Below are 24915 nucleotides of genomic sequence, written 5' to 3'. Positions count from 1 at the left end.
AGAGATTCTCGCGTAAAATACAGAGGTAGCCATTATTCCAATCGGTCCTAGTGAAAAACAAATTGTCCCGACAGATATATTATCGAATATATATTAGAAAAACACCTTGAGGATGGATTCTAAACAACGTTTGCCATGTTTCCGTCGATATTATAGAGCTAATTTGGAATATTTTTCGGCGTTGTGGTGACCGCAATTTCTGGGCGATTTCTCAGCCAAACATGAAGAACAAACGAAAGCTATTGCGCCTACAAAAATAATCTTTAGGGAAAAAAATTAACTTTGGCTGTCTACCTGGGAGTCTCGTGAGTGAAAACATCCGAAGTTCATCAAAGGTAAACGATTTAATTTGATTGCTTTTCTGATTTCCGTGACAAGGTTGCCTGCTGCTAGCAAGGCATAATGCTATGCTAGGCTATGATAAACTTACACAAATGCTTGTCTGGCGTTGGCTGTAAAGCATATTTTGAAAATCTGAGATGACAGGATGATTAACAAACGGCTAAGCTGTGTTCCAATATATTTCACTTGCGATTTTCATGAATAGGAAGATTTTCTAGGAAGATTTATGTCCGTTGCGCTATGCTAATTAGTGTCAGATGATGACAACGGTCCCGTTCACGGGATGGGGTGTCACTACAGCTTAAGTCACTTTTGACAAGGACTTCTCAGAAGTGTTCTGAAACCTAGTTTCATTCAGTCTTACTCACATTGGACTTGGCATCTCCATACTTTTGGCACAGTGAGCATTGCCTCCCGTCGTCCTTGGACCACCCCGTGTCTAGGTCAGCGTTGGACAACCGTCCCTCAGACTTGGATGGCCATCCCTCAGACATGGATTGCCGTCCGGCTCTTCCCCTTTTCCCTGAGGGACAAAGGACAGACATCATACCAAAACCACAACAATCCCCTTAGGAAATTGGTCTATTCAATATTTGCTTTCTCATTGTTTTTCCTTCCCTGAGTTGTGTAAATTACCTTTAAGTTTATTAAGTCTGAAAGCCCTGTTTTTCCTGAAGTGGAGGCCCCTGGTTGGCTCTGTGGTCAGTGGGGTGGTGGGGTGAGGCACCTCTTCTTGTTTCACCTCCAGGCGTAGTACGTTCTCCATCTGCAGGGTCCCCAGAGGGGTCCTGGACCTTAACTCCTCCCTCTCACGCCACTGAGCGTACACATGCTCAGTGGTGGGGGGCTGAACCGCATGGGACAGCATCCCACTAGAAAGGTAATGGATGGAGAAATGGAGGGGTGAGGAGATTATACTCATTTACATTAACAAATAATTCATGTTTATTAATAAAACTTTCCCCCCAGAGTTAGTCGAGTCAATATCTGATGACTTAAAACATGGCAACTTCTTCAATCTATGTGGTAAATCCCCAAATCCCAATGTCTGTCATACAAATGTGTGGCAAATAACAGTTGCTCCACTGAATGTAGGCTTATGATAACCTGCAGGGCAGTAGTGAAGCAATATGTTCAGAGCCTTGGTAAATCGTACGCCGAGTTCACAAGCATAACAAAAACCAGGTTTAACAGACTAGGACAGGGATCATCAACTAGATTCAGCAGCGGGTCGATTTTCTCTTGAGAAGATGGTCAGGGGGCCGGAACACAATTACACATCATTTGTAGGACTGCAAAATGATCGCAAGATCCCCAAACAGATAATAATTTGACTAAAACAGCCATTTCAAAACTTACATTTGTATAAAACCACTTATTTCTCTTTTATGCACGGGAAATGAAATCACTGTGGGCCACCAGTTGAGATACCCTGAACTAGGAGATACGAGGAGCAGATTGCTACTCACATAGGCAGGTCTTTGGATCGGGGGTCCCACACTTTGGGGTCCTGGCTGTTGAACCAGTTGAAGACCTCCTCCAGAAGCTACAGAGAAAACAGTGAGGAGAGGGTGAGTCTACACTCCTCTGTTGGCCATTTTAAAACATGTACTGCTTTTTTCTTTCCAATAAACATTACAAATGGTCTTGGATTCAACCATCTTCTATGACTTTAGTTTGAACCAAGTGAACCTATGACCACCAGGGGAGTCATGGCCACCAGAATCATAGCGCCCCATAACTCATTTCCAATTACATACCGTTCTGCTGACTAGACAGCCATATGGAACAACTTAAGACACCACAAGACATTTTCTGAGGACTGATGTCACTGACTGAGTACAGACCATGCATTGTGTTAGGATGAGGGTATTCAAGGGTCTGTGTTGTCTAACTTTATGAAACATTTGTTTATCCGTTTATTATCACGTGTGTGTGCCTTTTAACAAAAAAGCTGTGTAGCTAAAGTACAGGACAAACGCGATAACATTGCAGAAGACATCGTTCAACCAACTGTTTTTCTGTCATACTGAAAGTACTGTGCTTGCAGCAACACGATCAAGTAAATACTTCAGATTAGTTTCCTCCCAGAGTGTTGCTGTCTGAGTACTCAGCATTACCTTCAAGTAGTAGGAGCGGGCCACGGCTGTGGGCCTTTCATCCTCCGGGAGAGACTCCTCCTGGTCCAGACGCCTCCGCACCACTTGCACCACATCTTCATGGAATGATTTCTACAACATAAATAGACATGGAAATATACAAACATAGTTATTTATTTTACTACTCACTCATCTTCCTTTGAAATCTTTGAGATCCTGTCCTGCCAATTCAGATGCTATATAGATAGACACTGACCAGGGTGGTGTAGAGGCCTTTGTCAAACTTCTTGCCCACAGCACGGAGGTCACAGGCTGGCAGGCCCTCCACTCCACTGTCAGGGACAACCTGGGTCACACACTACATGAGGGGAATAAGGACAAATTTAGTACGCTACAGAGAAAAAACACTGAACATATAGCCAGCCACACAAGCACTTATGTGCAACAGTTCAAGAGGAACAGGCAAATATTCCTAGCAGATCTGTCTGCAAATGTACATCTGATATCAGCTAATAAACTTATTTTTTTTAAAGTGGAGAGTCGTTGCACTCGTTCTTTGAAATTATTTCTTCAGAAAAGCCACATCAAAACATGACTACAAGTCATGATAGGTGTTAAAAAGCGTGTTGCTATTTTCAGCCTGCGCATCCTGTCTCATTTAGCATCCTGTGGTAAGAAAAATTGTACGGCCTGGTACCTCTCACCTGTGAGCAGGCAATGAGGTGCTGGGTGAGAGTGGAGGTGAGCAGGCAGGCCAGCACCTTCTCTACCCCGGCCCGCAGCTCCATGTGGAGCAGCTCTCTCCAGGGGCTGGGCTGGGACTGGCTGCAGGGCCGGCAGGAATACGCCACACTCTCTGGCAGGCTGGACAGAATCTCATACAGGTCACCTGGAGGGGAGGAGAGCGGAGAACAACCATAAGAACCATTCCTTGGCACTACATCAAAGCATGGGAGGTAACAGCATGTGATAAACTTCAGATTTGGGCTGTCCCAGACAGAGGCGTCTGTTCCTTAGACAAATCACAATTTAAATGTTTTCCCCTCATAGACACACCCTATGCATTTGAATAAAATCAACTATATGCACCAAGATTGTCTGATGATTTAAGCTCAATGTTTGATTAAATAATTTAGACAAATTACTCACGAGGGAGCCCATTGGCCACACTGAGTAAAAACATTTATAATAAATGACAGCAAGTCTCTCCTCCCTGGTGCAGCAAGCAGCAAGTGTTTATGGCACTGTCCGCGCCAATGCTGCAACATAATAACAGCGATTTCATTTCTTACTTGTTTCTTAAACTGAAAAGTTCTGTTACTGAAATACCTACATTTGTTAAGGAAAAATATTCCCTAGACCTGTTTCTCTTTGCGTGAAACATGTACGCACTGCATGCACGAGACCAATAGGGCCTCACCTATAGCCTATCATAATCAGATCAATAAATTGGTTCTAACAAACTCCGAACACATGAATACAAAATGGATGTGAAAGACAAAGGGTGTCAAGACAAAGGGTGGCTACTTTGAAGAATCTCAAATATAAAATATATGTGTTTGTTTACTACATGATTCCATGTGTTAGTTCATAGTTTTGACGTCTTCACTATTATTCTACAATCTATCAAAATAAGATTTCAGTGTAACAAGATCCTGAGGCCCATTGCCGTGCCACTCATCCGCCACCATCACATTTCAGCATGATAATGCACAGCCCCATGTCGCAAGGATCTGTACACAATTCCTGGAAGTTGAAAATGTCCCAGTTCTTCCATGGCCTGCATACTTACCAGACCCATTAAATATGTATTGTATGCTCTAGATCGCCGTGTACATCAGCGCATTCCAGTTCCCGCCAATATCCAGCAGCTTCGCACAGCCATTGAAGTGTGGGACAACAATCTCATCTCTGTACCACACATAATCAATTCTCATCTCTGACCACACACACTTATCTGTAAGGTCCCTCAGTTGAGCAGTGAATTTCAAACACAGAATCAACCACAAAGACCAGGGAGGTTTTCCAATGCCTTGCAAATGACACCTATTGCTAGATGGGTTAAAAAAAAGCAGAAATGGAATATCCCTTTGAGCATGGTGAAGTTAATAATTACAGTTTGGAAGGTGTATCAATACACCCAGTCACTACAAAGTTGCCAGAGAGGAAGGAAACCTCTCAGGAATTTCAACATGATGCCAACTGTGACTTTTTTTAAAAACAGCTTGAGTGTAATGGCTGTGATAGGAGAAAACTGAGGATGGATCAACATTGTAGTTACTCCACAATACTAATTGACAGAGTGAAAAGTAGGAAGCCTGTTGTATATACTAAAAATCCTCCAAAACATGCATCCTGTTTGCAGTAAGGCATAAAGTAAAACTTCAAAGAATTTGAATAAGAAATTAACTTTATGTCCTGAATACCAGTGGTATAAAGTTCTTAAGGAGTACTTTAAAGTATTTAAAGTATTTTTTTTTCAGTATCTGTATTTCACTATTTATATTTTTGACAACTTATACTTCACTACATTCCTAAAGAAGTTATACTTTTTACTCGCTACATTTTCCCTGACACCCGAAAGTACTCGCTACATTTTGAAAGCTTAGCACGACAGAAAAATGATCCAATTCACACACTTCTCAAGAGAACATCCCTGGTCATCCCTACTGTCTCTGATGGACTCACTAAACACAAATCCTTCGTTTGTAAATTATATCTGAGGGGGAGAGTGTGCCCCTGGCTAGCTGTAAAAAAATAAATAATAATTTAACAAGAAAATTGTGCTGTCTGGTTTGCTTAAGGAATTTGCAATGATTTATACTTTTACTTTTGATACTTAATCATATTTAAAAACCAAATCATTTTAGACTATTACTCAATTAGTATTTTGCTGACTGTCACTTGAGTCATCTTCTATTAAAAAGGTATCTTTACTTTTACTCAAGTATAACAATTGAGTACTTTATCCACCGTTGATGAATGCCAATCATTATGTTTGGGGCAAATCCAACACATCACGGAGTACCACTTTTCATATTTTCAAGCATGGTGGTGGCTGCATCATGTTCTGGGTATGCTTGTCATCTGCAAGGACTAGGGAGTTTCTTAAAAATACAAATAAATGGAATAGCGCTAAGCACAGGCAAAACCCAAGAGGAAAACCTGGTTCAGGTCTGCATTCCAACAGATATTGGGAGACAAATTCATCTTTCCGCAGGACAAGAACCTAAAACACAAGGCGAAATATACACTGGACTTGTTTACCAAGTTGAATGTTTGAGTGGCCTTTTTAGTTTTGACTTAAATCTGCTTGAAATCTATGCAAGACTTTAAAATAGCTGTCTAGCAGTGATCAACAACAAACTTGACAGAGCATGAAGAATTTTTTAAAGAATGTGCAAATATTGTACAATCCAGGTGTACAAAGCTCTTAGATATTTACTCAGAAAGACTCACAGCTGTAATCACTGCCAGAAGGATATTATAACATGTATTGACTAAGGGGGTTGAATACATAGATAAGGTTATTATCAAGATATTATTTTTTTATAATAAAAAATAACTACAAATAATCCATTGTAATACCACTTTGTAACAACAAAATGTAGAAAGTCAAGGGGTGTGAATTATTTCTGAAGGCACTGTACATGCATTGTGCATACATTTACCCCTTTGAATTGTCTTTTCAATGTCTGTTCAGCCCATTGGCATCGGTTACTTCTATCATTACTTCATATTGAAGAATAATTACTTGGGGAAGGTAGTGTATAGATTATATTGGGGGGGGGAATAATAATGCCTCAATTTACAATGTGCTGGTCCTAGACATCCCTGTATGTAGCCTAGAGTGTTGATCACCTTTTCCCGCTTCTTCCTTTCCTCAGATAAGAGATCTTTCCTTCAACAGGAAGGGATTCTTCCTTCGTGTCCAGGGCCTCATCTGCACTTGTGAATTCCATTATTTACTTTCCCTTCCAAACCCACAGCATTGCCAACTTCAACAGGAAGGGATTCTTCCTTCGTGTCCAGGGCCTCATCTGCACTTGTGAATTCCATTATTTACTTTCCCTTTCAAACCCACAGCATTGCCAAGAATCGTAGATAAGTTTTGATTTCACTTTTCTCCAGTGACCATCTGATCGGAATGAATTTGTAGCGTTTTTTTTCACAGCCTAGCAGACAGGTCCGGATGAATATAATGGATTGGCCATGGATTTGAATTTCTTTACACCCCTGTGCCTTCAGAATGTTGACTTTGGACCGATAGTTCCACAACTTGAAGATTACCATGCTTTCTTCCATTTCACGCCGATCCAATGGAACCGTTCCAGATCTTCTGGTGATATACCCACATCAAGTTCCTCTGAAATCAGTTTGACCATGTAGCTGGAAAGGGCTTCTTTTTCGTTGTCTTCCGGTAAGGACAATATTCTCATGTTTCATCTTGTTCTACAGTATTTTCTTGTTTGGTCCAATTCATCGTCCAAAGTTCGCAGCTGTGTTTCCAAAAGTCTAATTTTGTCGTCTTGTTCACCCATATACATACCTTGTTGGTGCGTGTCTGGCACGATAAGACTACTACCTTTGAGCAAATCTACCTTTTTCACCACAAATTGTTTGTTTGGTGAGCATCAAGAGCCTTTTAGCTACGCTTTCCTGGATATCCCTTAGATGTTCATTACTCTCCTCTGCATCTCCAAGTTGTTCCATGTCTTTTCCTCTGAGGGAAGTCAAGGTTGAGTCGCCACGTCGCTTTAACAACCGATTGGTTTGTTGTTATACAGTGGGGCAAAAAAGTATTTAGTCAGCCACCAATTGTGCAAGTTCTCCCACTTAAAAAGATGAGAGGCCTGTAATTTTCATCATAGGTACACTTCAACTATGACAGACAAAATGAAAAAAAAAAAAAGAATCCAGAAAATTACATTGTAGGATTTTTTATGAATTTATTTGCAAATTATGGTGGAAAATAAGTATTTGGTCAATAACAAAAGTTTCTCAATACCTTGTTATATACCCTTTGTTGGCAATGACAGAGGTCTTCTGTAAGTCTTCACACACTGTTGCTGGTATTTTGGCCCATTCCTCCATGCAGATCTCCTCTAGAGCAGTGATGTTTTGGGGCTGTTGCTGGGCAACACGGACTTTCAACTCCCTCCAAAGATTTTCTATGGGGTTGAGATCTGGAGACTGGCTAGGCCAGTGGTCTTGTATGTCTTCCATTTCCTAATAATTGCTCCCACAGTTGATTTCTTCAAACCAAGCTGATTACCTATTGCAGATTCAGTCTTCCCAGTCTGGTGCATGTCTACAATTTTGTTTCTGGTGTCCTTTGACAGCTCTTTGGTCTTGGCCATAGTGGAGTTCGGAGTGTGACTGTTTGAGGTTGTGGACAGGTGCTTTTATACTGATAACAACTTCAAACAGGTGCCATTAATACAGGTAACGAGTGGAGGACAGAGGAGCCTCTTAAAGAAGAAGTTACAGGTCTGTGAGAGCTCGAAATCTTGCTTGTTTGTAGGTGACCAAATACTTATTTTCCACCATAATTTGCAAATAAATTCATAAAAAAATCCTACAATGTGATTTTCTGGATTTTCCCCCCTCATTTTGTCTGTCATAGTTGAAGTGTACCTATGATGAAAATTACAGGCCTCTCATCTTTTTAAGTGGGAGAACTTGCACAATTGGTGGCTGACTAAATACTTTTTTGCCCCACTGTACATAGATTACCACTCACTCTCTCCCAGGTACTTGGGGATATATTGATCTATCGATTTTATTGGCTTAATTTAAACTCTGTTTTCTGGCTTCTATATATACAAACAGATTTGTCTGTAAAAAAAAATAATCTACTCACTCCCCATGCGTCCTAAACAGAGCTACTCACTCCCCATACATCCTCTCGGTACCCGCATGCCTCTCCTATGGCGTAAATTCCAAGGAAAACTAACTGAAACTAGACAACAAAAAATGTGAGAAACATGTTCCTGAGAGCAAAGGTCAACTTCTTCATAACTGGAGAAAAAAACCCACTACAAAAGCACAAGATGGGAAACTTTGTAATTATATACAGTTGAAGTCAGAAGCTTACATACAGCTAAGCCAAATAGCTTCCCAAAATAAGTTGGGTGAACATTGGCCCATTCCTACTGACAGAGCTGGTGTAACTGAGTCAGGTTTGTAGGCCTCCTTGCTCACACACCTTTTCAGTTCTGCCCACAAATTTTCTTTAGGATTGAGGTCAGGGTTTTGTGATGGCCACTCCAATACCTTGACGTCCTTAAGCCATTTTGCCACAACTTTGGAAGTATGCTTGGGGTCATTGTCCATTTGGAAGACCCATTTGCGACCAAGTTTTAACCTGACTCATGTCTTGAGATGTTGCCTCAATATATCCACATAATTTTCTTCCACATGACACCATCTATTTTGTGAAGTGCACCAGTCCCTCCTGCAGCAAAGCACCCCCACAACATGATGCTGTCACCCCGTGCTTCAAGGTTGGGATGGTGTTCTTCGGCTTGCAAGCCTCCCCTTTATCCTCCAAACATAACGATGGTCATTCTCCAAAAAGTACAATCTTTGTCCCCATGTGCAGTTGCAAACCGTAGTCTGGCTTTTTTTAATGGCGGTTTTGGAGCAGTGGCTTCTTCCTTGCTGAGCGGCCTTTCAGGTTATGTCGATATAGGACTCGTTTTACTGTGGACATAGATACTTTTGTACCTATTTCCTCCAGCATCGTCACGTCGTCCTTTGCTGTTGTTTTGGGATTGATTTGCACTTATCGCACCAAAGTACATTCATCTCTAGGAGACAGAACGCATCTCCTTCCTGAGCGGTATGACGGCTGCATACTATAGTTTGTACAGATGAACGTGGTACCTGCAGGCATTTGGAAATTGCTCCCAAGGAAGAACCTGACATTTCTGAGGTCTTGGCTGATTTCTTTTGATTTTCCCATGATGTCAAGCAAAGATGCACTGAGTTTGAAGGTAGGCCTTGAAATACATCCACAGGTACACCTCCAATTGACTCAAATGATGTCAATTAGCCTATCAGAAGCTTCTGACATAATTTTCTGGAATTTTCCGAGCTGTTTAAAAAGGCACAGTCAACTTAGTGTACATAAACTTCTGACCCACTGGAATTGTGATAGTGAATTATTAGTGAAATAATCTGTCTCTAAACAATTGTTGGAAAAATTACTTGTGTCATGCACAAAGTATATGTCCTAACTGACTTGCCAAAGCTATATTTTGTTAACAAGAAATTTGTGGAGTGGTTGAAAAATGAGTTTTAATGACTCCAACCTAAGTGTATGTAAACTTCCGACTTCAACTGTATGTTTCTGGGTAACCCCGATAGCAAAAGGACAAAGCAAGAAAGCAGAACTCTAGTCGTGCATTTTTACTACTCCTTCAGGCAGAAAGTGCCATCAGGCCATTACGTTAAATAACTATCTTGAGAATCACCCACGTAATTCATTCGACCTTTCATACTAGTTCTCTATTGGAAACTCCTGTGCTTAATGTGATGAGTCATTTGTTGAATGCTCTTTAATGCTACTGGGCTCATTGCACCGGATGTTCTGACTTGTGTCAATATACAGTGTAGGCTTGTCACAATACCAACATTTTACAAACGATACAATACCATGCGAAGTATCACGATACCGAGCAGTATCAGTGGCCTAGCATCCCCTGGATGCTTTTCTAAATGTTCTCCAAAAACCACACTTGTACTCAATACAACATAATGAACTTAATAGAATACCGCATAGAATGGCTGATTTTCTGATATTTGCAAAGCCCTACCTGTGATTTGGCTGGAGTAATGGGAGGAAGGAATATATATCAGTGGAGGGTGCTGAAGGGAGGACGGCTCATAATAATGGCTGGAACAAGACAAATGGAATGGCATCAAACACATATAAACCATGTGTTTGATACCGTTCCACAAATTCCGCTCCAGCCATTACCACAAGCCTGTCCTCCCCAATTAAGGTGCCACCAACCTCCTGTGAAATAGACGCATAATGATCTGCATGTCATTGTGTCAGTAAGGAGAAAACACTACATGAAACCTTCTTTACTCTTCAGTTGACACACACTCACTGTCTCCCTCACTCTCAAACATCACTCTCTCCCACAAACACACATATACACACACTGAGACCAACTTAAAAGATTAGGCACCAAACAGAATTTAAGGAGCACCAGAAATAGATTTTTTATATAGTTCAGGCTTACATTAGGTCTATATGAAGCCTACATTTAAAGCACATCTCATGAGTAGCAGACCCAAATTCCTTTCCTCGTATACCAATCAAATTTGCCCAAACCTACTGTCATGTTACCAGGTTGTTAGGTAACATGACTGAACAACGTTATTTGATGTCAAATCAATGAGCAACCCGGGGTTTGTTCAAAACGTCCCGCGTCATGGTTTGTGATATATAAAATGCACGCGAATCCTGATACAAATAAAAAAGGCATCTCTGGTACTATGGGTCATATTTTTGTAACCGTTTAGGCTAGAGACAATTTGTTGGGGCATGGACTTTACAAGGTGTTTAAAGCGTTCCACAGGGATGCTGGCCCATGTTGACACCAATGCTTCCCACAGTTGTGTCAAGTTGGCTGGATATCCTTTGGGTGGTGGACCATTCTTGATACTGTTAGATTCTGGGTTCTGACTTCTTAAACTTGGAACATTGTTATTGTTAGAGACATGATACATCAGAAGTAATACTATAGTATCTGAGGAGTGAAACAGACTGGTTTTTATATCAGCAGTTAATGGTTATCTGTAGGAGCCAGATGGCTTTGGAATGTGCTGAGTAGAGGGGAGGCAATCACATGATTGCTATAGGTGGAGAGCTTTGGATTAGGCATCAAGGGGGTTGAGGTCCGGTCACCTTAAGGGAGAAGGAACGGTTTATTACCCCATCACTTCACCTTCCTGTCGAACCATAAAAGATGTAAGCGTTGGAGAGAAGGAGGAGTGCATCTAAATTGGAGTATATATACTTGTGTTGGTGGAAACATGTTTTGTCTGAATGATCTGTACTGACCCTCTAGGAAGAATAAAGTTGGTTAAGCTTTCATAGTATCGGTTGTGGGACGGTAGTGTCCCACCTGACCAACATCCAGTGAAATCCGCAGAGCGTGAAATTCAAAAATACCAAATTCAAATATTTAACATTCTAGAAAATATATGTGTGATAATGGGATTTATATGTTCATAGGAATGATTAGAATATTCCACCCTGAAACCATATGACTGTATGAAATTGACTAGAATCATGAGATTATTCTAATGATGTGTGTGGTTTTAGTCAGTAGAATTATATATCCGTGTATGTAGTTTATGTCTATTATAGTATCTTAAAAACAGATTGTCTGAGCAAGATTCGGTGCCGACCTTGGCTGGGGCCACTGAGAGTACTTCCCAGGGTCTCCCTATCTTGAGGGAGGATGGGGAGTAAGTCTCACGGATAGTCAGAGGATGGTTTGTCCTCGGGGTTTCGCCTGCCATATCAGTTCTGCTATACTCACAGACATTATTTTAACAGTTTTAGAAACGTTAGAGTGTTTTCTATCCAAATCTACCAATTACATGCATACCCTAGCTTCTGGGCCTGAGTAACAAGCAGTTTACTTTGGGCATGCTTTTCATCCAGAGGCGAAAATACTGCCCCCTACCCAAGAGAGGTTAACTTGTCTCCTCTCCTTCATCTACACTGATTGAAGGTAACATCCATAAGGGCTCATAGCTTTCAACTGGATTCACCTGGTCAGTCTGTCATGGAAAAAGCAGGTGTCTAATGTTTTGTACACTCAGTGTATGTTCTCTATTGTGAAAGCGGGGATGTAAACTGTTGAGGGCCTAAAAAGGTGACAGAAATTCTTCGCACAGAAACGCACAAAAAAATACTACGTAAACTGCAAGAAAATGTGCCTATTTTCAGAGTGGGGTTGTCACCACACCAACACTTTACTAAGGATGTGCTACCAGACCAAGTATCATAATACAGAGTAATATGTATCTACTTCCCTTGCGAGCAGCTCCAATTATTTAACAAATGTAACAGAAACCACATCACTATCTGCACACGCCAGCTCGCCATCACGGCTAAATAGCATTTTAAAAGTGATAGAGATGTGCAGAAAAAACAGATGGAGAGAGGCCGCTGAGCAGGCTAACGGCGGGTTAGTGGGACGCAGCTGGCTGCTCACAGCTGTCACACGTGATATTGGATGAAGCACTCGTTCTGATATGACATATCTAACATCACGATCTAAACCCTGGTATTCTATTTGTAGGACGCAGAGGTGATCTCACAGGGAGAAGATCTGTTGGGGCCTCAACGTTATAACTCAATGAGTTATCTACGCACTTTTTGTCAGATCTACATGACTCACGTGGATGACCTTTATTCTGAGTAAAAAGGCAAATATCACGGAAAAGTGACGAGTTTGCATCCCTGTGAAAGGTACCGCTGAGCATGGGAGCCCGTTACACAGCAGAAGATGTTGGGCGTAACACTGGAAGACCCACCTGTCAGGTCCTCACACTTGGCATGGACCCAGTGGTTACAGGTGGCACACTGCATCATCTGACTGTCGTAGTCACTGTCCTCATAGCACTTGAAGCAGATCGGACAGTAGTTGCCTTTAGAAAGAGATACCGTCAATATCCTGCCATTCCCATATGAACAGTGAAATCAAATAAATGAACTTGTCTTATCATGTTTTAACATTAGTGTTTGCAGATCAACTTCCCCAAAGCGCTCACGTCATCTCACCTTGGTCGTGGAGCTTGGTGCAGTCTGGACAGAGTCCTTTATCGTGGTTCCACTCGGTGTCCCAACTCTTCCCTGGTGTAACCCCACAGCTTTTACACCTGATGCACGTCATACACACCCAGGCCTTCCTCCTTCTGTTGGGTTTGGGGTAGTTAGGCCCCAGGCATGAAGGGTGATAACAGTTCTGACATCTGTCACACTCCAGCAGAGGCTGAGGAACACCAGAGAGATACAGTATTACAGTTACACATAGATTGGTGGCAACACTGATGTCACAGTTTGGATATATGGTGGATATATGAAGATTGTTAACGGCCTGAGTGTGAACTATTTAACAACATGTCTGTTGTGGTCTACTTAAGTGTCTCTCCCATAGACATCAATAGCAGATAGATCTGGTCTACTCAGTTCATCGACTCTCATTGAACCAGAAAATAAACAGAGTGGAGTGTCACTTCCTCTTCAGTCTATGGGTTAACTATAGACCCTAGATATAGCCTAAAAACTAGTGACCAGGTGTTTAAGTTCTCAGGAGTGACTGGGGCCTTGTGTGGACCCATACCTTGGAGTGCTTGTTTTTTCTACCACATATATGGCAGCACTTGCAGCGACGACAGCACCAGTTCTCCTTGTTCTCCTCAGAGGGCCGCTCCGTTGGCTCAAGGCAAAACCGGTGGAATGGCTCACAGCACACCTGGCAGTACAGCATTTGCTAGGATAGGAACAGATAACAGTCTGCAGGTTTAAGACCTTCCAATGGTGGATTCAAAAGATCCATCATGGCCATACATTGACAAAAACATCCTACATGTCAAAACATCCTATAGCAAATATCAGTGTTGAAAACAAAGACATTCCTCCAATGGGACATTGTAATAACAGAGCCATGTTGTGAGCCTTTACCTCTTGTTGTCCTTTACTGGCACACAGCAGGCAGACACAGGGGGGCATGATGGGTACAGAGGTCAGGATACTCAGGCCTCCCATCATCCACACGTTCTGGAGGTCACAGTCCTCCTGCATGGCAGACGGGAGGCTTAGACACAGCTTTCAGCTCTCATACGGAGGCCCGCAGTACAGAGTCAGACACAGGTGTGGGAGATACAGAGATGGGAAACAGCCTTCTGGACTCTTGATGTAGAATAACACTGACATCCAGTGGATAGATAAGGGTATTACAGAAATAAACCAAACCAAAGACAAAACCTGATGATAATGGCTAATTTAACCATGGTTATAAACAGAGTAGTTTGGGTCCTGGATGCTGATAGGCTGAAACAGCATTCTTGCCGTGTATTTTGCATACAATATAGCACGGGTATGACACAAAACAACTTATTTACTGTTATATTTATGTTGGTAACAGTTTATAATAGCAATAAGGCACCTCAGGGATTTCTGGTATATTGGCCATTATAAACTGGGTGGTTCAAGCCCTGAATGCTGAAAGCTATGAGCCCTGCTCTAACTCTGTTGGTAAACGGTTTATAATAGCAATAAGGCACCTCAGGGGTTTGTGGTATATTGGCCATATACCACACTCCCTCTGGCCTTACTGCTGAAATAAACCACACCTCCTCTGCTTTATTACTTAATTATAATGCAAGGCTCAAGTTCAGTTGTTTAAATCAATGTACTTGTATTGGGCCTATATTTTTCTGGATTGGCTCAACAAGCAAAATCAGTAGCTAACTGGTAAATGAGATCTCTAAAAACACAGCTACAAGAGTCAGGGAAAAGCATCCGACCTTGAAGTCCACGCCGATCTTGTGCGTAGGCTCGGAGGGCTCCCTCTCCCTCTGGTCGAATCCATTGGCCAGGGCGGCCAGGACGCTGGGTGGCGTCTGTTCCAGAGGATTCTGGGAAAAATATGACGGAGGATGAAAACGGGCTCGTCCCCACCCCGCCTCCACCAACATCCTTCCCCTCTCACCCCCTACCCTGGCCCTTGGCCACCCTGGAGTGGCCCCAGTGTGGGATAGCAGGCGCCAGGGGTGGGGAGACCCTTGGTCCTCGGGGTAGGAGGAGGATAGCTCCAGGTCTGGCTGTGGGTGTGGGGGGGACTGAGTCATCTGTGCAAGTAGCTGCTCCGCCGACAGCCCCTCTGACTCTCTCTCTCCCTGGTAGTCATCGTCCAGCCAGCTGTAGACACCACCGCTCAACGGGCCGGTCTGCTTCTGCTGTGCCTGTGAAGGGTGGGACTGCTGAGGCCAAAGCAAAAGAGCACCAGCGTTATCTGCCACGAGCACCTATAAGCAAGCAGCAGCTTAACTCAGAATGAGAGAAGGAAGAGAGGACAGGGAATCCCACCATGAGGTGCAGCAGAGGGAACACGAAGTGAGTGGAAATATGGAGAGATTGGAGAGAGAGAGAGAGAGAGAGAGAGAGAAGGGTGGGGAGTGGGTTGTGGAGATCCTTTATGTTATACACCTAGGAGACCCAGAAACTGTCAATTCATGCACCGCCTGCTCAGTGGCATCAGAGCAGCAGCCCTGTTGTGATTCTTTACCTTGTCAGTTTTACGGCGACCAGGAGGGACTCGGTGGTGCAGTCTGCGATGTCTCACACCGTCGTCTGACAGGTCTCCCAGGAATCCATCCAGAGAGACAAAGTCTGAAGACGAAAAGGAACCATTGCAGTGGTCATTAGACATACAGCGTTAATACTTCAGAGTTAATGCATTACCTCACAGCTATGAACGGGATCTTCTAGAACAGTGGTTCCCAAACTTTTTATAGTCCCGTACCCCTTCAAACATTCAACCTTCAGCTGCACTAATACCAGGGTCAGCGCACTCTTAAATATTGTTTGTTGCCATCATTGTAAGCCTGCCACACACACACACTATACATTTATTAAACACAAGAATCTGTGTGAGTTGTTGTCACAACCCGGCTTGTGGGAAGTGACAAAGAGCTCTTTTTGGACCAGGGCACAAATAATAATATAATAATATTTGCTCTTTATTTAGCAATCTTACATATAAAACTTTATTTGTTAATCGAAAATTGTGAATAACTCACCAGATTAATGATAAGGGTGTGCTTGAAAGGATGCACATAGCAATGTTGGGTTGTACTAGAGAGTCTCAGTCTTAAAATCATTTTCCACACCCCGTTCTGTGCCTGTATTTAGTTTCATGGTAGTGAAGGGAGATAATCCACTCTCACATAGGTATGTGGTTGCAAAGGGCATCAGTGTCTTAACAGTGTGTTTTGCCAAGGCAGGATACTCTGAGCGCAGCCCAATCCAGAAATCTGGCAGTGGCTTCTGATAAAATACAATTTTCACAGAACTGCTTGTTGCAATTTCGAAGATGCTCTCTTGTTCAGATATCGTTAAGTGGACTGGAGGCAGGGCATGAAAGGGATAACGAATCCAGTTGTTTGTGTCATCCGTTTCGGGAAAGTACCTGCGTAATTGCGTACCCAACTCACTCAGGCGCTTCGCTATATCACATTTAACATTGTCCGTAAGCTTGAGTTGATTTGCACATTAAAAATGTTGTTAATGCAGACAGAAGAGCAACAACTTCTTAATCATGGCCTCAATTTTGTCCCACACAATGAATATAGTTGCGGAGAGTCCCTGTAATCTGAGATTCAGATCATTCAGGCCTTTCCTAGCCACTCTGTAGATCACCATATGTGATGCTTCTAGCCCCTTCTTATAAATGGCATCTGTTGCTTTTATACATGTCTTAGTACTCAAAAGTCATCTTAATTCTCACTTAGAAAACTCCATTGGCTTATTTTTCAAATTGGCATGTTTTGTTTCTAAATGTCTGTGCAAGAGTGAAGGTTCTGAGATAGTGCTTTTACACATATAACACACAGTGGCTGAGGAAAAGCACTACTCCCAATGTAAATGAACCACAAATCAATGTAGTTGTCATCATATTTGCACCTCTTCGATGGTCCAATGTCCCTGTCTGTTGCTCAGTGTTTTCCTGGGGAAGGGGGCAGTAGCTCTTCGGCTGCATCAGATTCACAACTGTCAGTGTCCATGCTAGCTGGGCTAACAACAAATGTAGAATTACTGATGCTAGCATTGGACGTTGTTGCGGATGAATCAGAATTAATTGGGTAACATAGATAAATAAGATGTTTTATTTACTTTCATAATATGCTTATGTGAGATATTTGTCATTAGAATGTCTATTTTTGGACTATACTGTTGGCAGTTGCACTTTTCCCTTCTCAGCTAGGGAAAAGTCACTTGGGGCACAAAGAGGGGAGAGGTCAGGTTTGAACATTATCTTCATATGTGAATGTATCTGTTAAATCATGTGAAGTGCTCCACAATGTCTGTACGCCAGTCAACCCCTCCTTTTCCCATTGGGGGGAGGAGTATGGCAGTGTCTGGAACCATTGTATTACCCCTCTGATGTTGCACTTATCTTTCATAGTATATGACCTAGAGGCTCACTCCCCTCAGTGAGCTTGTTCTTAAGATGGGTGTATCTAAAATTGACAATTGATATATGCCATTGGATGAGGTAATGTTTTGGTACTATGAAGTCTCAGGAACGAGATGAGAACCTCGTCTTAGAGACCAAACTGAATGATAATTTATAGCTAATGCTATCTGGCTATGGGATACTCCTCTCTCAAGTAAAAGTCTTTCTTTGTGAACTGTTCCTAAGATTTGTGGTTCGTCATGTAAGTTGAGAGGGGTGTATCTTGGCTATAAAAGATCTTGGTATTCTCTTATAGGCACTCTCAGAATTAATTTATAGACACTGAATTGATCTGAGAGTCAAAGGGCTATGGTGAAGCTCATATAATTAAAGATGAAGTTTAAGTATAACTGACTGGTGTGTGGTTTGTAAACTCTCCTCATTTAGTAATACAGGAAATTACCACGACAACGTGCTCGTGGAAGCAGAACAATGTATAGTCGACGGGTGCAGGTGTAGTACTACCAGTAGAGCTGGTATGTGTCTCTATGGACGTGGGCCTTACTAAATGGACTGTTTGAAAATGTGAAGAATTTTTATTTATTTTTAAAACGTGAATCACATTTTTATTTGGCGTACCCCCGACGGCATTGTGCGTACCCCAGTTTGGGAATACCTGTTCTAGAAGATCTGACAATATTAAATAAACAGAGGAAAATCCCTTTGTATGATCACTTCTCAATAATGTTATATTACTACCTTGGCTGCGTGGGCCGGGGCCTCTCCTCCGGCCGGGGGAGGCAGAGTTGGAACCCACAGTGATCTCCAGGTCGGAGTCATAGTCCAGCAGGTCAAAGTAGGAGCGCGGCTTCACACAACGCCGCGGCTGCTTCCTCACAGATGGGCTCTGGCTGTCCCCCATCTCCATCCCATCAACTTCCTCATTGCTAGACTGACCCACGCTGAGGGAGTGCCGCCTGCGCTTCCCAGGACCTCTAGGAAACTTGCCACTCAGGCGACGTGCCTTTCTGTCTTCAATCTGATCGCATCTTTTATATCTTTTGGAGAGAGAAATACATTTGTCATTTAGTTGTCTATTCAATCTATATAATTCAATAGCATATATGTGAATTGGTCACCTTTGCAATTCTGATGAGCAGTACACTTACACGCAGCACTGTCGCTTCGTATTGGGCCCTCCAAATTTGGGTTTGTCCAGGCAGTTCATGCACTCGCCACAGTCCTCCTCATGGTTGCAGCCCTTGCAGATCCCACACCTCCGAGAGCGGAGCCCGAATGGTCCAAGGCTCTTTTGTTTAGCAAAACCAGCTCCCGACTTCCTGACCTTGGTAACCTTCTGGTCCGGCAGCCCAGGGCTGTCTGGCCCAGAGGGAGACCGACCACCTGCAATAGGTAAGGTATATGATTATGATATCTTTCATAGGAAAGTCAAAGAAAGTTGTGGGGAAAGACAAGAACGCATGATGTCACTTAAAAAAGTTTGTTGAGAGATTTGCATTGATAATCCGTTTTGAAAGCTTGAGGCTCTACCTTGGTTCTTGCCAGAGGGAGATATGCCAGTTCTCTCATGCAGTGGCAGAGCACTGAGTCTGGGGATCATGTCATCGGGCACCAGTGCACGAGGCTGGCCCAACACCACAGCTGCTGCACGGCACACGTGTTTGATGCGTGGACCCCCCGCTCTGCGGAACTCCTGGTAACAAGGAGAGAGGGGGACAGGGAGGGATGCTGTTATGACACATTCTTTTATCACAATGAAAAATGTATTTGTGACCAGAATAGGTGGGTCTTAGTGAGGAAGAAACAACATACTGATACTTTATTGACTAAGAGAAAGAGACAAAGTTGCACTCAGACACATTGAAAAGCGAGAGACACCGAAGATAAAGTATGCAGAGAACAGCACAGACCAGGATTGTGTTCATATGCCCATACCTGTGACAGGGGAGGGTCAGTCATGTTTGAGGCAGCAGGCTCAAGCTGCTCTTTCGGTTTCCTCCTTTGTCTCTTCCCTGCTGCATCTCTGGAGCCAGCAGGCCCTGATAGAAGCTGCAGGTAACATGTTTCATCACTATGGGCTTACACAGGAAGCTCTCCAGAGATATCACAATAGATGTTAATGAATATCATCCTATTTAATGACAATGAGGGGAAACATAAAGCATATTCTGTATCAGAAAAAAGTCCCATCATGCATGTTGTTTAGTGCAAAAAATAACTATCTGCATGGCAATTTTAAAGTGTATTATTTTTATGAGTGAGACAATTATTACCCCTGAGGACTTGAGTTGTTTCTGCTGGTCGATCTTGTTGAGCTGGACCTTGGCTTTCTTGAGCAGATTGAACATCCTCTTATTGGCCCCTGTGAGGCAAACTCTCTGGGTGGCTCCTTTCTCCTCAGCAGCAGCACGGTCAGCCTCAGCGATCGTGTCCAGATGCAGTTCCTGTGGCTCAACCTTTCCTGCTTCTGGGACAGAGAAAGTCCAAAAGGTATGTCACTTTACTTTCCAGGGTAGTTCAAGCAGTGAAAACATAGATATTAAACCAAGTAACATACAAATAAACAAAAATACCAGGTTTACATAATGTGCAGTTATTTATCAAGCAAGCTAATGTTGAACAACTATACGCATTAACTGATTGATAGTTATTTTCTTACCTGCAATAACATTTTCAGCATTTGTTTTGTCTTCCTCTGTCAACTCCTCATGTTCTCCATATTGAAATGTTAAGAAGTTTGAGTTCATAGTCCGAACACACACAGAGACTTTTCGCACAACCCCAGGGCTATCAAGGTCCTCAATCTTGAGCTTGGATTTGCCTTGCTTTGATTTGGGTTTGCTTGGAGCTGTGATTGTGGGACGTTTCTTTAGACAGATGCTCTTGACTTCATCATCCAGACCTTCCGCTAGCATATGAACAGAAGATTGAAGAGTATTGCAAACACCATCTGTCATCACGTTTTTTCTTCTCTTTTTGGGAAGTCCTGGTTGCAGCTTCTTCAGTCGCTTGTACATATTTAGGTGAGATGTTTGCTTGTTGAACTTGTAGCACCTTTTCTTTTTCTGAACCTCCTGGGGATCGGTTGATGGGTCAGAAGCAATTTGGATTTCTTTGGATAAAAGTAAAGTCTCATACTCGCTCTGAAGAGTTTTGTCCAGCGTATATACTTCCTCACCAGACTCTCCTGGCACATGCCACTTGAAACTGGGATTCCTCAAAAGGGACCTCCTCTTTCCAAATTGCTTTCCGGGGGATAAGCCGTCACTCATGTCAGTGGTTTCCTTTTCGAGTTCCTGAGTTGAGAACAAATCGACATCTAACTGCGCCTCATTCAGAAATTCTTCATCGTCGATAGGCAGATCAGGAGTAAGCTCTCTACCTGTGCCATCTTCTCGTTTCCTTCCAGTGCGTGGGTGTAAGCCGAATAGTTGGCCTTTCTTCGGGGAGTTTCTACGAGGCAAAACAGACATGCCAGCATCATCCATAAACCTCTGTGGAGTCTTGATCACCCGTGAGGACCGGGCACTGACAACAGGCATGATGAAGTGCTTTATGTTTTTAAGGTACTTTGATTTACCATGCTGGTCATCAAAAGCATCAGACTGTGGTTCATCATCCACAGTGTCTTGTATATCCTGCTCCTCCAAAATTTGCTGGGCGAGATCAATTTCTACCTGCTTAGATAGAGTTTTAGGCCTGGCTCTTGGTCTTTTGCTACCAAGGAACTGAAGGCTTGAATTGGGGACCTTTTTCCTTCTGTTCTTGGTCTTGAGGATACCAATGAGTTTAGAGCTTGCCAGTGTGGAAGCAGCCTCTGGGGAATAAACTTCCTTTAGGTCCACCTCTTCAACAGCTTCAGGTACCTTACTTTCAGGTAATTTACTCTCATCACTCGTGCTCCCTTCTGGCCTCTGCCTTTGTTTCTGCCTCTGTCCAATCAAGGCTCTTCGCTTCTTTTTGCCATGTTTGAACAGACTTCTATGACGGCGTCGTTCTGTCTTTTCAATAACAGAGGGCTCCAAAAGCAGCACCTTTCCACTCCCTATTGGCTGGGTCTCTGGCTCCACCTTTACCACTGGTTGAGTGTCAGCCAAAGTCACAGGTTCAGATTGGGCTAATTCTATGTTTGGAGTTTCAGATGTTGGTGTCTTTGACTTCTTTCTAATCGAAAGGCCAGAAGTTCTTCTCCTAGGTTCAGAGACAAGAGACAATGTGGAGATCTCCTCTGTCTGCTGTTCAGATGGGGCCATCTCGGTGGTTGGAGTTTCAGGTCTTGGTGTCTTTGACTTCTTTCTAATTGAAAGGCTAGAATTTATTCTCCTTCTAGATTTAGAGACAACAGACAATGTGGAGATCTCCTTTGTCTGCTGTTCAGATAGGGCCGTCTCGGTGGTTGGAGTTTCAGGTCTTGGTGTCTTTGACTTCTTTCTAATTGAGAGGCTAGAATGTATTCTCCTTCTAGATTTAGAGACAACAGACAATGTGGAGATCTCCTCTGTCTGCTGTTCAGATCGGGCCGTCTCGGTGGTTGGAGTTTCAGATCTTGGTGTCTTTGACTTCTTTCTAATTGAAAGGCTAGAAGTTCTTCTCCTAGGTTCAGAGACAAGAGACAATGTGGAGATCTCCTCTGTCTGCTGTTCAGATGGGGCCATCTCGATGTTTGGAGCTTCAGATGATATTCGTGTCTTTGACTTCTTTCTAATTGAAAGGCTAGAATTTCTTCTCCTCCTAGATTTAGAGACAACAGGCAATGTGGAGATCTCCTCTGTCTGCTGTTCAGATCGGGCAGTCTCGGTGGTTGGAGTTTCAGATGTTGGTGTCTTTGACTTCTTTCTTATTGAAAGGCTAGATGTTCTTCTCCTAGGTTTAGAGACAACAGACAACTTACAGGCCTCCTCTGTCTGTGGTTCAGACGGGGCCATCTCGGTGTTGGGAGTTCCAGATGTTGGTGTCTTTGACTTCTTTCTTATTGAAAGGCTAGATGTTCTTCTCCTAGGTTTAGAGACAACAGACAACTTACAGGCCTCCTCTGTCTGTGGTTCAGATGGGGCCATCTCTGTGTTTGCAGTTTCAGATGGTGTCTTCCTTGACTTCTTTCTAATTGAAAGGTTAGAACTTCTTCTCCTAGGTTTAGAGACAACAGACAATGTGGAGACCTCGGTCTGTGGTTCAGATGGGGCTAACTCTGTGTTTGGAGATTCAGTGGGTTCAGGTAACATCTGCGTCTTCCCTGGCCTCTTTCTAACTGAAACACTCAAACTTCTTCTCCTTCTAGGTTTAGAAACAGACAATGTGGAAACCTCAGTCTTCAAAACCTCATTGGTCTGTGGTTCTGCTTCACTGGAAAGTTCATCAGATGGATGTTCCACATTTGGACTTGTTTGAAGCTTGTGTTTGTGGGTTGTCCAGGGTTTATGACTTCCACGCTTCTTCCGTGGTGTAGACATCTTCGCCAGTCTTCTCCTCCTTGCTTTGGGAGTTGGCACAGCATTTGTGTCTGATAAAGAATTTTTTTCCTCCAGAATTTCACTTGAATCTTTTGTGATTACCACTATCTTTTTTTCTTCAGGCGCAGGAGTAGTTTGATGGATCAGGAATGATGGTTTTGAGCGTTTAGGTTTACCGGGTGAGGAGACCTTTTTTATCTGAAGGGGTGGAACAACCATTGCCACAGTATTACCACAGTCAGTTTGAGTGGCCTCCTCTGGATGTGGTTGCGTTCCCTGTCCCACCTCAACATGAAGAAATGACTTTTCCTCAAGAGACAAAGCCTCCTTAATCTTCTTCTTGGAAGACTTCTCATTATGTGTGTGCTCAGCATCTTTGGAAGTGGTACAACTCGTGGCCTCTTTCTCTTCAGGGTTCTCAACATTCTTGATCACACTGGGTTCAAAAAGAGAGGCATTGTCTAATTCAGTGTTATTCCGCTGCTTCTCTGTTCCTTTGACAGTATTTCCAGAGGCCTGCACTTGGTTGTCCTTTCTTTTCCCCTTAACCAATGTAAGTGTCCACACAAACTTGCTTCGTTTCTTCTTACGAGAGGAGCCCTTACTGTCAGACCGAGATGAGCCTTCCAATTTGGGGTTTCTGATTTTAATCAGCTTAAAACTTGGAATCCCGATTATGTCATCATCATTTTTAAAAGCCAGACCGTCATTGGATTCAACATTTGGCTTTTCAGGTTCTGTGGCTAACGGAACATGGATTTCTGTGAAAATCTTCTCTCCTTGATGTGCCTTGCTTTGTTTACGCCTACTCTTTCTGGGTGGTGTTTTGGCTTCCTCTATTCTTGAAACCTCTAACAATGACTCTGCCAGACATACTTTGTCATTGCTCTGGTTTTTTAATTCTGTTACAAGGCCTTCATGTGTTTCGGAGGGTGGATTAGTAGTTCGATTTCTTCTCCGGATCACCAGTTTATTGACTTCAGTGCTTACCTCTGTGGTTCTTTCTTTCCGTTTGAATTTCTTAATGTCAGTTTTTGGCTCCGCATTTCCACTTTCCAGTGCAATGTCCTGTTTGCCTGTTGATTTTATACCCCCCTCTGATTTTTGGTCATCAACATCCCCAACTTTGGCCCCCCTTTGAACACAGGGTTCAGTGATCTTGGAGGCAGATCTACCACGCCTCCTTGCCGGTATGGCTCCTCCGCCTCCCTCATCCTCAGTGCCATTCAGATGCTGTGCCTCGGTCTTTAATTTGACATGGGCACTGGAGATCTGGTCACCTTTGACGTCATTAGCCTTTGATTGAAAATGTAATCCTTTTACCTTCAGCTTCTCCACAGATTTTATACGTCCTCCCTTTTCCTTTCTCACCGTCTTCTTGGCCACCAACTTGATGGTAATCCTTGGAGTTAAAGCTGCCCCGTTTTTCGCAGGACGCCTCTCCTTTGCTGGGTTTGAGTGCTTGTTTTTTGAACCCTTCCTACCATCATTGGAAGGCACTGCATCTGGAGAAATTGCACAGTGGATTTCTTGTGAAGATCGTGCATCTTCTTCAGGAGTGGGAGACTCATCTGTCTCCTTTGGGGTGACTACAAGGGGTGGCTTCTCTCGTATCCTTTTTGATTTTGTTTGGACAGGATCACCTTATGGAGGAAAAGAACAAATGAGAGAAGAAATTACTATCATATCTAAGCTGATATACAATGGCTTCAGAAAGTATACATACCCCTTCTCTTATTCCACATTGTTGTGTTACAGCCGGAATTCAAAATGAAATTTCTCACCCATCTA

The 24915-nt window shown here is 43.0% G+C and overlaps 1 protein-coding gene across 3 annotated transcripts in view; it reads right to left on the bottom strand.

Annotated features, from left to right (window-relative positions):
* The window catches only part of LOC139422874 (histone-lysine N-methyltransferase 2B-like), a 54708-nt gene that overhangs the window by 17847 nt on the left and 11946 nt on the right, over positions 1–24915 (bottom strand). For all 3 annotated transcript variants that reach the window (XM_071174320.1, XM_071174312.1, XM_071174330.1), the window contains exons 3-20: positions 20334–24767; positions 19948–20141; positions 19610–19723; positions 19205–19367; positions 18823–19057; positions 18413–18711; positions 15764–15867; positions 15003–15113; positions 14158–14271; positions 13817–13966; positions 13255–13465; positions 13008–13121; positions 3146–3330; positions 2698–2799; positions 2463–2573; positions 1812–1888; positions 979–1214; positions 711–865 (exon numbers count right to left, since the gene is read on the bottom strand). In XM_071174320.1, the coding sequence (XP_071030421.1) occupies positions 711–865; positions 979–1214; positions 1812–1888; positions 2463–2573; positions 2698–2799; positions 3146–3330; positions 13008–13121; positions 13255–13465; positions 13817–13966; positions 14158–14271; positions 15003–15113; positions 15764–15867; positions 18413–18711; positions 18823–19057; positions 19205–19367; positions 19610–19723; positions 19948–20141; positions 20334–24767 (7109 nt within the window). The remainder of the gene's footprint in view (positions 1–710; positions 866–978; positions 1215–1811; positions 1889–2462; positions 2574–2697; positions 2800–3145; positions 3331–13007; positions 13122–13254; positions 13466–13816; positions 13967–14157; positions 14272–15002; positions 15114–15763; positions 15868–18412; positions 18712–18822; positions 19058–19204; positions 19368–19609; positions 19724–19947; positions 20142–20333; positions 24768–24915) is intronic.

Source organism: Oncorhynchus clarkii, chromosome 2 (assembly GCF_045791955.1).
Source record: "Oncorhynchus clarkii lewisi isolate Uvic-CL-2024 chromosome 2, UVic_Ocla_1.0, whole genome shotgun sequence".
In the NCBI taxonomy this organism is placed as follows: domain Eukaryota; kingdom Metazoa; phylum Chordata; class Actinopteri; order Salmoniformes; family Salmonidae; genus Oncorhynchus; species Oncorhynchus clarkii.
Note: the sequence above shows the minus strand (reverse complement) of the source record. Positions and strands in the feature narration are given on the sequence as shown.